This window comes from Ostrea edulis, chromosome 4, assembly GCF_947568905.1.
Source record: "Ostrea edulis chromosome 4, xbOstEdul1.1, whole genome shotgun sequence".
Classification (NCBI taxonomy): domain Eukaryota; kingdom Metazoa; phylum Mollusca; class Bivalvia; order Ostreida; family Ostreidae; genus Ostrea; species Ostrea edulis.
In genome coordinates, this window is record NC_079167.1 from 12,909,959 (window position 1) to 12,928,781 (window position 18,823).

At 34.4% G+C, this 18,823-nt stretch overlaps 2 protein-coding genes across 2 annotated transcripts in view; both read right to left on the reverse strand.

Moving 5' to 3' along the window:
- LOC125672928 (uncharacterized) overlaps nt 1–16,182 on the reverse strand; it is a 49,520-nt gene extending 33,338 nt beyond the window's left edge. Inside the window, exons 1-5 of the mRNA XM_048909135.2 lie at nt 15,592–16,182; nt 15,132–15,174; nt 10,329–10,453; nt 10,101–10,238; nt 9,397–9,609 (exon numbers count right to left, since the gene is read on the reverse strand). Coding sequence (XP_048765092.2) covers nt 9,397–9,609; nt 10,101–10,238; nt 10,329–10,453; nt 15,132–15,174; nt 15,592–15,669 — 597 coding nt within the window. The 5' untranslated portion in view covers nt 15,670–16,182. The remainder of the gene's footprint in view (nt 1–9,396; nt 9,610–10,100; nt 10,239–10,328; nt 10,454–15,131; nt 15,175–15,591) is intronic.
- Nucleotides 15,986–18,823, reverse strand: part of LOC130053739 (probable myosin light chain kinase DDB_G0284661) — a 40,148-nt gene continuing 37,310 nt past the window's right edge. The window contains exon 6 of the mRNA XM_056161227.1: nt 15,986–16,186. Within this exon, the coding sequence (XP_056017202.1) occupies nt 15,986–16,186 (201 nt within the window). The remainder of the gene's footprint in view (nt 16,187–18,823) is intronic.

The following is an 18,823-nucleotide window of genomic DNA, read 5'->3' on the forward strand; positions in this document are numbered from 1 at the left end:
TTACCCCTTTACACTCTGCTCGCAATCATTATGTAAATTAGATTTTCTTACATTTTATAGAAATACCGAATAGCTGAGTTCATTGTTTACAAAACAAAGTCAACGCGATTTTCAGAAAATACCCGCGTTTCCGAGAAATGAAAACGAAACCTGACACCTGTCTATTTTCTGGCAGCTGTTAGACGAGGTCAGTAAATTATGTGCGTGTAAATTTGTTCATTGAATAAATGTGTAAATTTTCAACCATTGTTCTTTAATTCTTTTTATTTCAAAATTTAACATAAAGGAATACATCAGGAATACACCAGGAATACCAAAACGTTCACACGCTATCCCCCACCTCCCCAGCTTGACCGCACCAGCTCTGCCCACCTGCCCAGCTTGACCGCGCCACACCCGCTTGACCGCGCCAGGTGGCCACCTGCCCAACTGCTTGACCCTCGCTGACCCGCCTATAAAACCCGCACTCCAAACTACACTCAAAACTGCACTCCGTTGACCTCCCTATCGGACCACACTCAAAACTGCACTCAGTTGAACTCCCTATCGAGAGGCGTTATACTACTAATGCCATATATCAAAATGAACACTAATTGCACATTTCCACTTTATTCTGTTAAAGACAAAAGGAAATGTTTCTCTTCAAATTAATTTGATAACGGAATAAATCGTATGTATTAAGATGAACAGTATTGCATATTTGCATTTTACTCCGTTATAAACAAAAAGAAATGTTTCTGTACAGTTTATTTGATAACGGAATATAAATTCAAGATGAACTTTAATGCATATTTGCACTTTATTCTGCTATAGACAAGAAATGTTTCTCTTAAAATTAATGTCACAACTGAATAAATGCCATGTATTAAGATGAACAGTAATGCATATTTGCATTTTATTCAAACAGGAATGGGAGGGGGAGGGCTTTGCCATAAATTGCGATGTCCTTTAGTAACGGAATAAATGAAGTATTTGTTAATGAAAACAATAGATTCAAAATCATGTTAAGGTCCATGTCTTTTTCATTGCATACAAAGGGCAGTGTATTTGGAGTTCATGTACAGGAGAAATGCATTTGTGTACATTTTTAAGTACTGTTAATTATACCATTTATGGCATACAGGAACATTAATCTTCAAGTCAATGTATTTCAAATTTTTATTTCCATGTTCTCATTTTGCACGGACTTTGAATGTGTTGCAATACATGTTGTGAATTAAAAGTCCTTTTAAATGGCTGTAAACAGTCCTACATTGTGTACACTACCTGTAACTTTGATGGAAGGCATTCTATTGAATGAGTCGCAAAGCATGACCGTCTACTACGTGTTTACATATGGGTTTTGTACATTTGAAGCTCACAAGAAAAAGTACATTTTCTTCATCACTTCTTTTGAAACATCGTCTCTCTATATATACTCCTGTTATTAGCACCGTGGTGCGAATTAGTTTTGGCCATTCCACAGATGAAAACGTGCCATTTTTACAGTGATAACCCCAAAAATCTCCAAGCCCCATTTTTCTGATGAACTCCCCTAAAGAAACCCTTTTCCCGGGAATACTTCCCTTCGTGGAGCTTATAATCTCCTGTTATTAGCACGGCGGTGCGAATTAGTTTTGAGGTATTTATATGAATGTCGTCTCTCTATATATACTCCTGTTACAAGTGTATTAGCACCGCGGTGCGAATTAGTTTTGGCCATTCCACAAATGAAAACGTGCCATTTTCAGTATGGGATGACCATTTATTTCAAATAGGAATAAAAAAAATAATCTAAAATTTTGAATTTTCTGTGGATTTTATTTTAAACAGAAATTTCACTACGAATCATCAATTATTAGTATTTACAACTTTTAACGCTTCTGACGTTACGTAAAAACGTCAAATATTATTAGCACCGCAGTACTAATAACAGGATTAAGCCTATAAATATATAAAAATATTCGGAATTTCTCGGCGATATGTCAGTTGTTTACAATAAATATCCAGACATGACGCAAATTGTGCACATGAAATAATGACGTAGTGTCTGTATAACAAGAAAAGATTGGGGTCAAACTCCCCGTCGAGGCTCATCTACGGAAGCATATTAGGGCCGCAGCAGTATCTTTTTTTAGTTTGTTATAACAGATTAATAATTTGTTTTAACAGATTATTAATTTGTTATAACAAATTAGTAATCTGTTATAACAAATTAATAATCTGTTATAACAAATTAATAATCTGTTATAACAAATTAGTAATCTGTTATAACAGATTAATAATTTGTTATAACAAATTAGTAATTTGTTATAACAGATTATCAATTTGTTATAACAAATTACTAATCTGTTATAACAAATTATTAATCTGTTATAACGAATTTAACAGATCATCAATATCAACGACAAGAGATCATAATAGACAATCGTGGATTTTTCTCCATAGTCTCCACATATCAAAGGAAAAGACAAAAAAGCTATGGCCCGGGCAAACTTAGTATGAGAAACGGAAGATGAAGAATTCACACTAAAACAATGTGTCCCCTTTCTGGGAAGGGGAGGTATATTTATTCATAAATATTTTTAAAGAAAAAATGTGAAATACCACCGGTACAAAAACTTTTCAATCAAGAACATGCATGGTTAGCGATAAATGTAGTACGGCCGAAACCCGAAAGTCCCAGATAGCGATTTTTTCGAGATTTCTCTCTTAATGCTGCATGTAATAACACATAATTTGCAGAGGTTGCTGTTTGTAACCTAGGTACATAAAAAATATAAACTTTTTCTGAGAATTCTTCTACAAAAGTACCAAACCAGAGTTTTCACCTGCCAAAAAGCGGTAAATCTAGCAGGTTTTTATAAATGTCGGAACCCAAACACAGTCGAAAACACTGACCGATTCCCACAGCCCCTTTGTAAATACTGGGTTCTAAGTAATCCTATTCATGCAAACAATATTGATTAAGACTACGTTTTATGTTTCTAACACAGAATAATAAAAAATGCTGTATTTTGTAATCGTGATATTGTTTTAATCGGAACAAGCGTAGGTCCCCTTAGTTTGGTAAATTCGTACCTAAACAGCGTACGCGTAAAACGATAGTTGGGGATGTCTGTCGGTAATTAGTCATGATTATGACATTAAACATTGATTCTGTTGCCCAGCTCTGGCCACGCGAATGTTCCCCATTCACCCAGTCATGTTATTTTGAATAAAAATCAAAACTGCGAAAGTAAAGAAACTATACTCCCTAAAGTAAATAATGTAACCCCAAAAGTGTGCTTTTACAATATTTTGTCATTTTGATTAAGAAAGAAAAGGGAATTATGATAGTACAGTCTTTAATCGTCTTGATGATGGAATGATAATGTTAAAATTTGTCATTTCTCTTCGATAAATTACATATAAATTACCTATGATTACTTTAAATCACACTTCGTAAGCATTAGTAACCTACACTACATCAAAATAATAATTGAATTATAAAATTATTCAATTAATTCAATAACGAATATGCTTCAATAACCGAAGTTTAAAAAGAAGCACACTTTTTATAGTGTATATATCAAAATGGATTGAAATATTCATGCCAAGAAATCCCGTCCGGTCTGAATTCGTTGGCTTCAATAGGACCATATTACATGCTGATTAATAGTAGCCGTCGCTTATCTCTTAATTGCGGTCACTGCATGATTTATTACGGTTTTTCTATACCGGAGATTTTGCTAGGAATTTCTTGGCATGGCAAAAGATTGCGTGTACTACACATGTGTAATTACAAAATATGTAGGGTGACACAATAAAATGTATGGAGCGCCAAATTAACATAAACTCAAATAATTGAAGATATCTTCAATTATTTGAAGATAGCATCAATTCATTTGATGCGCTCAACAATTTAATTAAAGATCTCTTCAAATAATTAATGATATCTTCAATTCTGAATTATTGCGCGCATTAATTGAATTGATGATAGCATTACTTCTTCAGCTGAATTGATGCGCGCTTTAATTGAATTAATGATCTCTTCAAATGAATTAATGATATCAACAATTGAATTGATGCGCGCTACAATTCAATTGAAGAGAGCAATAATTGATATAATGCGCGCATTAAATCGATTGATGAGAGCAATAATTGAATTGATGCGCGCATTCATGCATTTGATGAGAGCAAAAATTGATTTAATGCGCGCATTAATTCAATTATTGCTCTCTTCAATTGAATTAATGATATCTTTAATTCATTTGAAGAGAGCAATAATTCTTTTAGAGAGAGCAACTATATAATTAACGATATCTTCAATTCAACATATCCACAATTGAATTAATGATCTCTTTAATTGAATTGTTGCTCTCTTTAAAAGAATTTATGCGCGCATTAATTCCTTATACAAAAGCATCGTAAATAATTAAAGATATCTTCAATTGAATTAAAGAGATCATCAAATTATTTATACCGAGCTCTAAATTAATTATTGCAAGCAAAATTTCTACTGAATTGATACTCTCATCAATTGAATTGAAGAGAACAATAATTGAATTAATGCGCGCATCAAATCTATTATTGCTCTCATTAATTCAATTGATGCTCTCATCAATTGAATTGAAGAGAGCAATAATTGAATTAATGCGCGCATTAAATCAATTTTTGCTCTCATTAATTCAATTGATGCGCGCATTAATTCAAATGATGAGAGCAATAATTGAATTGAAGCACGCATTAATTCATTTGATGAGAGCAATAAATGATTTAATGCGCGCATTAATTCAATTAAAGAGAGCAATAATTGAATTGATGATATCTTCAAATAATTGAAGATATCTTCAATTATTTGAGTTTATGTTAATTTGGCGCTCCATAAAAATGCGCATATAAATGCACCATATATGCAATTGCGATTTATTTAAGTTACCTTAGATATCTAGAACTCAGTCTGATTCAATATTGTCTATAATGCTAAAACGCAGACTTTCGGTAGATCACAAGATCGGCGACCGTGTTCAGGTTTCGAAATTTATAAAACGTACTAGATTTACCGCTTTTTGGTATCCGAAAACTCTGGTTCAATATCTTCTTTATAGAATTTCCAGAAAAAGATTTACGATTCTTGTTTAATATGTCAAACAGTTATCACAATAAGTTTGATGTCATTCTATCAACTATTAAGAGAGAAATAATGCAAAAATCGTTATTCGGGACTTTCGGCTTTCGGTCGTACTACATTTACCGCTTTCCAACAGGCATACATTTTCAAAATGGGTTTCCTGCAAACTGAAAGTTATGTGCTCAATATAAGATCTAGCACCATGTATTAGAAGGCTTTTTAAGTTACAATTATTCACAGTATAACTGAAGTGGCAATAAAGCAAAACAAGAGATTCATGGACCTTAAAGATGGCCTGAGTCTGAGCTAATCTGCAAAAGCTAAATATAATATGAATAGAATTTACATTATATGTACCTCAGATATGCAACCAGGAAAATTAGTATCGATTCCATAGCCTTTTGCAGTAGTGACACTTTTAACTAATGCTCAGGTTACCAATAAAGCATGTGGGCCTCTTGTTAAATTAATGATTTTAAATAGCAATTTAGTAACTTGAAATAACAAATTGATAATTTGTTATAACAGATTGATAATTTGTTATAACAGATTAGTAATTTGTTATAACAGATTAGTAATTTGTTATAACAGATTAATAATTTGTTATAACAGATTAGTAATCTGTTATAACAGATTAATAATTTGTTATAACAGATTAGTAATTTGTTATAACAAATTGATAATCTGTTATAACAAATTAATAATCTGTTATAACAAATTATTAATCTGTTATAACAAACTAAAAAAAGATACTGCTGCGGCCCTAATATGCTTCCGTACTCATCTACGTTTAGTGAGAAAACTTTTGAGATTGGGGTTTCATTCACTCGACATGATCATTGCTTTTCCAAATTTATTTGTGATCAATTTGTTTGGGTAAAATTTCAGCGGTCATCAATAATAATGGCAGGTCAATGTCATACACGTGCAGTGATAGGCCCTAGTAAACATGGCATTTTGCAGTCAACTTCTTCACGCCACCCCACCCCCACTCCGTTTTTTAACTGAAGATGCAACGACGTGGCTGGATAATAAGCCATCGTTTACACATTGAATGCAGTTTTTGATTTATTATAAGATATTCTCTTTGAGAACATTTGTGACTTGGTGAATACCCCCTCCGAAATACCACAAAGATGTTAATGGCCATATGGGTCCAGTAGTCGGTCTAGAAAGGTATTGATTCACCAACATTTGACATGTTTGAACGATAATTACTGTATTGATAATGTTAACATGCAACTAAAAAAAACCACTGAATTCTCTAATCATGGAAAATTACTATTTTATAGTAAAATTAGAAAGAACTAGGAATTACAAGACTATTCGAAATTTCAAATTAAAAAATAAAGAAATAAAATAAAAATGTGAAAGTAGCACTCTCAAGATTAACCAAGCTAAGAATATCTGTCTACCCTCTAGAAATTGAAACTGGTAGATATTCAAAATCATGTATTCTAAAAGAATGTCTTTTTTGTCACTTTTGTATAACTACTGTTCAAGATGAATTACATTTTTTATATGACTGCTTCATGTATAAAGATATAAGAAAGAAAAATCAATATATGCACCCAGGGGTGCATAAGCCGAGTTGCATGGGATACATTGTAAAGTCAGGAATGATGTGGCATATTTATAATTGTGAAGAACTAATTTCAGTTTTAAACTTTTCAAGTTACTGTCCAGAAACCATATTTGTCTGAAGTTTTCAATCTATTTTTGGTCACTGTGACCTTGACATTTGACCCATTTTCTCCAAAATCAATAGGGGTCTTCCTTACCTGGTACATAACAATATCTTTAAGTATATATCAAAGTTTCATTTGATTCGGATTTAAACTTTCTGAGTTATCATCCGGAAACCAAATTTTTCTGAAATTTTCATTCTATTTTCGGTCACTGTGACCTTGACCTTTGACAATTTTTCTCCAAAATCAATAGGGGTCTTCCTTACCTGGTACCCAACAATATATCAAAGTTTCATTTGATTAGATTGTAAACATTTCGAGTTATCATCCGGAAACCAATTGTTGACGCCCAACCGCCCGCCCGCATCACCAAACCAATAGCCGAGTTCAACTTCGTTGCAACTCGGCTAAATATTACCCTTTGAACACTTACAATTCAATTCAAAATATAATATATCAAAGGAAACCCATTGTAAAGCCTTGCCAATGTAGTTCATGCTAGAAGGTTATGTGAATTTTGAATTGCGCAACAAAGTAAAGTGCTATAACACAGGGGCTAAGTCCGTTTTGGGACCGAACTCTGTGATACCATAAATATAGATCACATAGTTCGGGCCCAAAAGGGGCTTGGCCCCAATCTAATTAAAATTAGATCCTATGATCCGCTCATCTACTATCGCTACACTAGGTAGCGATAGGAGATGAGCAGATCATAGGATCTAATTTTAATTACAGGGGCGTATCCAGGAATTGCGGTTACGGGGGGGGGGGTGCCACTTTATGAGGCAGGGGGTCTGTGGGCCGCCTTGAGGCCCCCCGAAAGCTCCTGGATTTCACAGGTTTTATAGAGCTTGAAATATGTCTCCTATTTAATCATTTGTACTATTTTCTATCATTTTGTGAAAGTAATAAAAATGACGCAAATTTTAAGGGTCTTTGGAAAACATTAAGTTCTCCCAGTAAAGTAATTCAAGAAATCAAAAAGATTTTGTCATTTATTTCTCCGGGAGTGGAAGGAATTATTGCTTCTTTTATCGTTTAATACAATTTTCTAAACAAGATACCACGATTTACCTTAAATTTAAAAATTTTAGGAGGGGGGTTGCGCAAAAATCCGCCACAGTTTTTAAGTTTTTGCCATCATATATCTCATATTGTGTAACATAATTCACATTGTATGCCAACGTGCTTGGTGAATCAATAAATTTAATAATTCTAGGAGCTAAAAAAGTAACCAATAAGGTTTCAGAATTTTCACTTTGAGGCCAAATGGGGAGCGAAACCGACATGGTTTCTCTCTCTCTCTCTATATATATATATATTTATTTTATGCGACAGCCAAATCATATTGTAGCTTCTTTGCCTCACACAAACACACAGATATATATATATATATATATATATATATATATATATATATGATCCAGCGATATGGAAAAGCGCGGAGGGGGGGTCAACAAGATGATCTAGAAACTGCACTATATCATATCCCACGATTCGATGAAAATAATTATATGTATACCACCCAGTGCTAATTAATCTATTATTTAACTTCTACATGAAAAGAAAACTGGCATACAAATTGGCAGTATGTTGAAAAACTACAACTACCCGGAAACCCCCCCCCCCCCCTCTAGATCCACCAATGAGACGGAGAGTATATTTAAACGAAAACACTTGCGTGCGGGTATTACTGTCTTATGACAGCAACTACTTTGATAATTTGTTAGTTTTAACTCTAATGAATGAAAATAAATACACTTTTCAAACTTAAATCAGATAAAACCGCGAGTATGGAGTTACCTTAAAACACCTCTTATGAAGCATGATTTCACTATCGAAAGAGTGATACAAGCTCTCAATTATTTTATATGATTTTTTGGGGGGAATTTTTCACGGAATGATTAAAAATACTCGAGAGCTTGTATCATTTTTTCGATGGTGAAATCATACTTCATAAGAGGTGTTTTAACGAGCTATTAAATAAAAAGTTAGTGCTACCTTAAATCGCAAATGCCCCTGAAAGTGCCCATATGGATGAAAGACTATGAACAAGTGAAAATAACGAACATAAACCATATAAAGAGTACAAATTACAGACGGGAAAACAAGAACCCCAGAGGTGGGATAAAATGCCAAGGAGGAGTAAGCTACCCTTGTTGACCATTCACAACCGCAATGCGCCCTTGGTCAGGTAAACGGAGTAATCCGTAGTCAAAATCAGTATTTTAAAGAAAAGCCTATAGCTAACAATTGGTATGAAACAAAACTTAAAGAATGACAATTTTGGACCCGTCCGAGAGTCAAACGCTCAAATATTTTTCTCAAATCTATGGCAAATTCTACGCGCATTAATGACGTATATGGACATTTTTGGATCATGCTATTGATCTGCGTCCGTCGTCGTTTATCGTCAGTCGTACGTTAACAATTGAACATTTTTTATTTCTTTTTGATGCATGTTTACATGCAATTGTCTTGTATGTTTGTATATATTTTATGCAAAGTATTGATGATCAGACTTTTGATCTATAAACATTTTTTCAGCACAATTTCTAACTCTTTCATTTGATTTACATATCAAGGGGAGGAAAGAGGAAGGATAAATATTATTACCTTTAGCTCATTCTCTTTACGTGAGAGGAATTTGTCGTCTACGACATAAACATTTCTGGAACGCAAGCAGTTTACCATCCATTTAGCATCATGGAATGCTTTCAGTAAACAGGCTAACTGGTGTAGAATGGGTATGTAACCCTCTATGTGGTCACCATAGAGTGCATCAGTAGCAATGTCAAATAACGACTCCCCAGGCAAGCATTGGTAATTCTATAAGAAACGTCATAATTAAAATATTAGTGCAGTAGTTGTATGATACTGTATATCGAGTCATCTTATCAAAAAATGAAAAGTTGTTGCTTTATTCTTTGGCGGATTTTTATTTTGCATATTTTCAGGTCACCTTTACTCCACAATAAGTCACACTTATCAATAGAACTGATATACAAAATTCTAACTGAATTTCTCAAATTTATTCAAAATGTTTGCTTTTATGGCGTGCTACAATTTTAAAGTTCGTCATAATTATTTTTTTTTCAAATATGAAATACATGTTTTGGTTATTTTTCGACTACTTCCATTATTTCCTTCCTCAAGAAACGGATTAAAGAAAGAATAAGGATAATTTTGGCAACGTTTTGTGCTATTAACCTTGCAAAATTGTATAAGTTTCGGAATATATGCCACTGTCCAAACTGACAGCTTGACAAATATACATTACATACCAGTATCCATAGTTCTATACTGGAATGTTTTCTTACCATTGTCAGCTTGCCCTCCTGTAATCTAGCCTTAAGAGGCCACATGTCTGAAACAATACACAGAGCCTCCTTATTTAAGAGAGATAATTCGTCTTTCCACTCAGGGAACAACTGCTCCGAGACCTCGAGTCTAGCCATCTTCAAGAAGAAACTTTGTATCATAACGATATATAGAAGACTATCACGTATTGAAATCTCTCTTGTATCATTTTTCTCCATTACTAATACCTGTACATTGAGGACCCTCTCCACTCTGAATTCGCTTTTAATGTCGTCTGGTGTAACAACTACCATTCTTCTGCTGTTTTGTTGATTACAAATATCTTGGTAACTGTCATACATTGTATAAGGACCTATAACAACATGAAACCATGAATACCACAGTTGTAAACTGTATTTGGCATAACAATGGTGCCAGATTTTCATTGCATAATTTGTAATTTCATTTCCCTACGTGTAGAATTATATCGATAACTCCCTGTAGCCATATCATTATGATTATATGTGTTTCAGGAAAAAACTTGTTTTTAATAATCAAGTCCCTCTATTATTTTGATCCCATGGAATGACAAATATAATATTGCCTCTCTTGGCGGGAAACATCACGTCCACTACATGCACTAGATATAACCTATTGAAACAAGTGTAGCTCTACTCGGACCCGACAACTGTGTCGTCTCCAGTCGACTAAAGATGCAATGAATTGACCATTATGTCACATCATTTGTCGAAATGCGCATCGGGTGCATCAAAATTGATACCGTGTAAGTTTTACATTACGACCCCTGGGTCGAGGCCTCTGATGGTGGACTGTTAGTCCCCGAGGGTTTCTACAGCCCAGTAGCTTAGTACTTCGTTACTAGCTTGGAGACACTAATGTATTAATAATTGCTGTGATAAAATTTAGAAATTCATTTCAAAATTAAGGATTATCTCCCTCATGCATAGTTCTGATCCTTATACGAATTTGACTCCAGTCTTTGGTACTCTGTTTTTTAGGGGGTGGGGGGAGGGGGGTCTTACTAGTTTATTGTTATTTGGGATTTCCAATATTTCCTAAACAAGACACCTTGATTTACCTTAAATTTGAAACTTTTAGGGGGGGGGGGGGCTGTGCCCCCTTAAATCCGTCACTGGATTGTATATTGTTTAACGTCCCTCTCGAGAATCTTTCGCTCCTATGGAGACACCAACATTGTCGGTGAAGGGCTACAAAATTTAGGCCAATGTTCGGTACTTATAGTCTTTGAGCTGGGAGGGATTTTTATCGTGCCACACGGGATCTCAATTTCTGTGGTCTCATCCGAAGCACCGCCCCATTTAGTCGCCTCTTACGACAAACAAGTGGTACAGAGAACCTATTCTAACTTGTATCCCCACAGGAACCAAGTATCATGTACAAGATTTAGAAAAATATTACCATTTTTCCAGAGTATTATGTAAAAGATTTAGAAAAATATTGACAATATCGTCGTGGTCTTTGGTGATCAGGTCTTCCAACAGTATGTTGGAATTCCCATGGGCACGAATTGTGCTCTTTTGTTATCTGACCTGTTTTATATTAATATGAAGCAGAATGTATTAAAAAAACTTCTACGTGAGAAGAAAAAATCTCTTGCTGTGGCCTTCAAATAAAAGACACCACAGAGTCGTCCACTTCTGCTTCATACTTAGATATCTTATCGAAAGTAGACATTAACGGCAAATTGACAACTCAAATGTATGACAAACGGGATTATTTCAGTTTCTCCACCGTCAACTTCCCATATTTATGTAGCAATGTGTCACCTGCATATGGTGTTTATATATTTCAACTGATTCGATACGCAAGAGCTTGTTCTGCGTATGGTAAGTTTTTAAATCGAAACCAATCTAATTAAAATTAGATGTTAGATCCGCTCATATATTCGCAACACAAACATCTAACAACATCCCATAGAGAGTCACGTCAGAAGTCAAATTTGCAACAGCCAATCAAATTTCCCCCTTCATATCGATAGGGTATTATCCCACAATTCCATGCATTGTTTACGTAAGGAAGAGAAAAAAAATGGCGGCACCCACGATCGTGACTTATTTATCGCGTGTTTTCTTTAAATTTTAAACTATGGCGACATCGGGGGATCTTTTCATGTATACTTCAACAAAGATGACATTTAAGTAACTGTTCTTGTTCATTTTCAAAGCCTCGAGATCAAATACCTTCAAAGCGGTTTTAATCGCTTCCATTTCTTCATCGGTCGCCATCTTTGATAAGTAACCAAATACAGTATATAATGAGGATTTTCATTGGATGACGATGACATTCCACCTTTGTAACGATTGGTTAATTTTTCATGCAAATTTGACCTCTGACGTGACCCTCTATGAGATGTTGTTAGATGTTTGTGTAGCGAGTATGTGAGCGGATCTAACATCTAATTCTAATTAGATTGAATCGAAACAAGCTACTGACAAACAAGTTGATGGTACAGGAATTTCAACAATCTCGATTAAAGTCAGCATTTCGCAAATTCTATGGTCGTTATAACGATCTAGTTTGTCAATACAACCTATCATTGGGTCAAATGCTGTCTGGTGGGTTTCATACGGATTGTCAGGCCGTTCTTGGCACACTGGTTTTGACTACGGATTACTCTGTATACCTGATCAAGACATAGGGCTCACGGCGGGTGTGACCGGTCGACATGGGATGCTTACTTCTCCTAGGCACCTGATACCACCTCTAGTGTCCGTGTTTGTCCAACTATCAATTTAGTATTGCTTATAGGAGTTATGAGATTGGTCACTGTTTGTTATCTTAACCTTTCATTATATACGGAACATATATAACCAAGAAAACATGGAAAGTGGTGACGGACGGACAAAAAACTGAGATATCAATATAGCAATCCGAATACCGGTATTGCCTCTAAATTCTTTGAAAATGCTCTCAAGTTATCATAAATTATTACGTTCCAGAAAAAGTGCCATTATCTCATTAATATTATTTTTTAAAGGTCCCATAACTCTGTCAAGGCAAAGCCGATCAGTCTGAAGATAATATGGGTCTTCCTCTACCCAAATTAAGCTACATCGATCATTGTGTGGTGTCATAGGTTTTTACAAAAATCTTTATTAAATTAAACTTTGCGCATTACAAAACTTTATGTTTCATTCAGTAAACTATTGATACAACTGTAGTTAAAATGTTTATATTTTACATTTAATAATGAATAAATGTTGTCAAGGACAATAATTCCTATGCTAGTATTTCCTCTACTGTATGTCTCTAATACAATGATTCCCATAATATCCACAATAAGCAGTTTTTATAAACTGTTGTCGACATTTAACCATTTTCATTTTAACAAGTTCTTATCTATCTTTTATCATTCTATTTTACGAAAACGTGTGATTTTCTGATGTTGACCTATACTTTTGTTTTTGAATGTCTGACATCTTACATTTCAAAATGGCGGGAAAACACGTCCCGATTACGAAGACAATATTTTGAATTCCCAGACCGATTACTTGCAAGTTTATTTTTAGAACATACTGCATATAAAATGAAGTGGAAATAAATTCAACCGTTTATGTATTTATTCAAGTACATTGAACTCTGTAAATAATCGGTTAAAACAATTAGCTGATTCCCTGAGTTTCAATTTATCCGGAGAAGACTATATGTCAATTTATTTACCATCCGGAGATTTTAGCTTAAACTTCATTTATTTCAAGAACATGATTAAATACATATAATTTGAATTGAACAAATACATATGCACTTGTATCAATTTCTCTCTTATCCGGAAATTTTGAAGAGGGAAAATGTCTCTATATAAGCACACGCTTTGCTTTTTAAAAAAAAGAGAAGGGAAAAAAAAAAGGAAATTAGGAACAAGAAGCCCATGGGCCACATCGCTCACCTGAGTTACATTGACCCATATTTAGAAATTTTCCTTATATATTTGCATGTAAAACTTTGATCCCTATTGTGGCGCCAACCTACCCCCGGGGGCCATGATTTTTACAAACTTGAATCTGAACTATGTCAGGAAGCTTTCTTGTAAATGTAAAACCCCTTGGCCCATTGGTTCTTGAGAAGATTTTTCATGATTTTCCCTATATATTTGTATGTAAAACTTTGATTCCCTATTGTGGCCCCACCTTTCCCCTGGCGAGCATAATTTTAACAAATTTGAATCTGCACTATGTCAGGAAACGTTGATGTAAATGTAAACCTTTCCGGCCCAGTAATTTTTCAGAAGATTTGTAAAGAATATTTCCCCTTATATTTGTATGTAGACTTTGTATCCCTTTTTGTGGCCCCATCCTACCCCAGAGGCCATGATTGTAATTGTAACAAACTTGAATTTGCACTATGTCAAAAAGCTTTGAAATAAGTTTGTACTTTCCTGACCCAGTGGTTCTTAAGATTTTCCCTATATATATATATATATATATATATATATATATATATATATATATTAAAATGTAAGACTTTAATCCCCTATTGTGGCCCTATCCTACCCCGGAGGCTATAATCTTAACAAACTTGAATCTGCACTATGTCAGGATGCTTTCATGTAAATTTCTACTTTCCTGGCACAGTGGTTCTTGAGAAAAAGATTTTAAATGATTTTCCCTATATATTAAAATATAAAACTCTTAATCCCTATTGTGGCCCCGAACCTAATACTTGGGGTCATGGTTTTAGAAACTTGAATCTGCACTATGTCGGGAAGTTTTGTTGTACATTTCAGCTCTTCTGACCCAGTGGTTCTTGAGAAGAAGATTTTTAAATGACCCCACCCTATTGTTGCATTTTTGTGATTATCTCCCCAATGAAGGGGCGTAATCCATTTTAGACGTGTATTACAGGCATGTGAATTACTAGTATAGTGAAGAAAATGAATTATAAGCATTGGTACTAGAAATCATTTTGTTCATCAACAAATAATCGAATTCCAAACCTTCTATTAAAGCCCAAGGTTTGTGTTTTGTAATAATTTATGCTGCCAATCCTATACTGGCACAAAACTAACGAACCTTCTTTAGCCTTCCTTAATTCAATCAGTTCTTTGGGTGTACCCTAAAAATGAAAATAATTTACCTTATACATTTATTTCAAAAATGTAAAACTCGAATATAGGATTAAACATTCTTTTTGAAGAATTTACCGATGTGTAAACTCCAGACATTTTACTCACAAACTGAATAAAAGTGCGAAGCATTTTTATGTTAAGTTTGTGAGTAAAATGTGCGGAGTTTACACATCGATAAATTCTTCAAAAAGAAAGTTTGATTCTTATAATTTCAATTAATTCACTGTATTAACAATTTCAAAAATTGGAATAGTTTCCCCGCACTACGGTATTTGTTTTCAGGCGCGTCGTGTAAACTCTCGTTCAGCTTTATTTTTGTCCAATCAAAACAATTGTAATGAATAACATTGGAATTATTATGTTATATTTCGTGCCGAAATGGTAAGTACTGAATACATAATTACCCTCTCAATGTGTTCAGGATCCTTACTTTGTAGACTACCCATTGCTGGTATACTCTTTGACCCCCATACATCTTGCATTCGATTGTATATTTCTGATATAGGTATTAAAAGCAATAGGCAAGTATCAAACAAAAAGTATATTTGAAAAACGCCCTACCTCCAACTTTAGCCAGGAACATTTGTGACAAATTGACGCTGATTTTTATGAATAGTTTTTACCCTAAATATTCAGTTTAGGTATGAATCATATATTCAATATAGTTCAATCATTATGTTTACGTTTAAGTAGCAGATATACAGACAAACACGCATATAAAGAGGTAGGCGGGAAACAATATCACCTCATTCTTCTATCTCACATAGAATTTCTCTAATATTCAATTGTTTCTTTTAGCTAAAACGTTTCCTTGGATTTCTTACTGTAAGGCTGAACTCTGCGTTTAGAAACTTCCTGCAAAAAGTCGCAAATACGTTCCTCGATACTGCTAAGATCAAGTCTGTCGTTCGGCTCATTCTCTAAGGCGTCTAGAAGTATTTTGTTGACCTGGTCTGGCATTTGTTTTGTTTGGGTTGGTTTCCGTTTATTTATAGTCACCTACAACATATCTTCAATATTATTTATATTTAATGTAATTGATTCAGTAGATGGTATCATTTATCATAATGAAATCAAGATGCTTAAAACATATTGATTCAAATGTGAATTCTCAACAATTTCAAAAAACTCTTAGTAAATTTGAAATTACATTTTTTCCCAACATCCAGAGTATAAAAAACTACGATTTCTAATACTTTACACCATAAAAGTAAGACTAAGGGTCTTCACATCAAAGACAGCTGCTTCTTCAATAAAAATAAACTTGGAAAAATCCATGTCTTTTATTTACTTTGTTAGACACTATTCTGATTTAAGGAACAAGTAATCTGAAGTTTATATTAAAAATATGCTGAAGTCTCTGTGACAACATCTATGTAATCTTTAGAGATTATGTCTTCCAGCAGTTTGTTGGAATTCTATCGGCACAAATTATTCTCCTGTCTCAGGGAATCTGTTTTTGTATTTTTGTGAAGCAGAATTCATTTAAAACCTGGCTACATGAGAGGAAATTTCTTGCTGTGACCTTCAACTCAACATTTACATATTGTACATACATGGACGTTTTACCTTTTAACAACATTCATTTACATATATGGACGCTTCACCTTTTAACAATGTTCATTTTTATTCATTTCTCGATTCGATATACATGCATTCCAATAAATTCGAAATAAAAGACACCACAATGTCATCCACGTGTATGTCATATTTGGATGTTTTTCAGAACATAGGTCTACGTTAACGACAAACCAACAACTTAATTTTCTAACAAATAGTATGATTTCAGCTTCTTTATTATTACCTTCAACTATTCACGTAGTAATATTTCATTATCACCCGCATATATGGTGTTTATGTCAACTGATTTGATACGAAAGAGTTTGTTCTGTGTATTATCAGTTTTTAAATTGAGGCAGACCACGGACAAACAAGTTAATGTTACAGGGGATTCAATAGTATCGTTTAAAGTCAGCATTTCGCAAATTATATGGTTGTTACATGTATAACGATCTAATTTGCTAATACAACTTGTCATTGTTTCAAATGCTGTCTGGCGTGTTTTATGCCAATTGTTAGGCCCTTCTTTACATACTTATTTTGACTATAGATTACTACGTTTACCTGATCAAGACATAAGTTCACAACGGATGTGACCGGTGGACACTGGATGCTTACTCCTACTTGGCACCAGATCCAACCTCTGGTATATCCACGGGTCCGTGTTTGTCTAACTCTTAATTCTGTATTCCATTTGATTGATTTTTCACCTTTTTACTACACACAGAAACATAGATGTTACGCACTTTTGATTGTGATATTCCTCTTATACTTTTTATCCATTCTGACATGGTCAAGTTATTTTTCATATTTAGCACATCGTCTGGCATAATCTTCGGTATAATTAAAACAAGAGGCCCATGGGCTACATCGCTCACATGAGTAACTTTGGTCCATATCTGAAGACTTTCCATATATATTTGCAAGCAAAACCTTGGTCTCCATTGTGGCCCCAACCTACCCCTGGAGGCCATCATTTTTACAAATTTAGATCTGCACTATGTCAGAAAGCTTTCATGAAAATGTAAACTTCTTTGGCCCAATGGTTCTTAAGAAGAAAATGTTAAAAGATTTTCCCGGGCTATATATTTGTTTGTAAAACTTTGATCCCCTATTGTGGCACAAGCCTAACCTGGGAGGCATTATTTGAGCAAACTTGAATTTCCACTATGTCAGGAAGATTTTATGAAAATTTCTATTTTCCTAGCCCAGTGGTTCTTGAGAAGAACATTTTTAAAGATTTTATTTATTCCCATGTATAACTTTGACCCCCTATTGTGGCCCCAACCTAACCCCGGGGGCCATGATTTGAACAAACTTGAATCTGCACAAAGCTTTGATGTACGTCTTAGCTCTTCTGGCCCAGTGGTTCTTGAGAAGAAGATTTTTAAAGCATTTCCCTACATATTTCTTTTTTTTTTTGTGTGTGTAAAACTTTGATCCCCTATTGTGGCCCAACCCTAACCCTGGGAGGCATGATTTGAATAAACTCGAATTTGCACTATGTCAGGAAGTTTTTATGAAAATGTCTACTTTCCTTGTCCAGTCGTTCTTGAGAAGAATATTCTAAAAGATTTTATTTATTCCCATGTATAACTTTGGTCCCCTATTGTGGCCTAAACCTACCCCTCGGGGCCATGATTTGAACAAATTTGAATCTGCGTAATGTCAGGAAGCTTTCTTGTAAATTTCAGCTCCTCTGGCCCCGTGGTTCTTAATTAGATTTTTTAAATGACCATACCCTAATTTTGAATTTTTTGTGATTATCTTTCCTTTAAAAGGGACATAGCCCTTCGTTTAAACAAACTTGAAATCCCTTTACCCAAGGATGTTTTGTGCCAAGTTTGGTTGAAATTGACTCAGTGGTTCTGGAGAAGAAGGTGAAAATGTGACGAGTTTACAACGACGACACCGACGACGACAGACAACGGACAAATCTCACTTGAGCATTCGGCTCAGGTGAGGTAAAAAGATATGAAGTTCTGTCGCCAATTGAAAAACCAGGGTTCTCTGAATTTAGGATCTTTTAAAATAAGTGATTTGAGGTCCTCATTTTCATCTATTTCGATATAACCG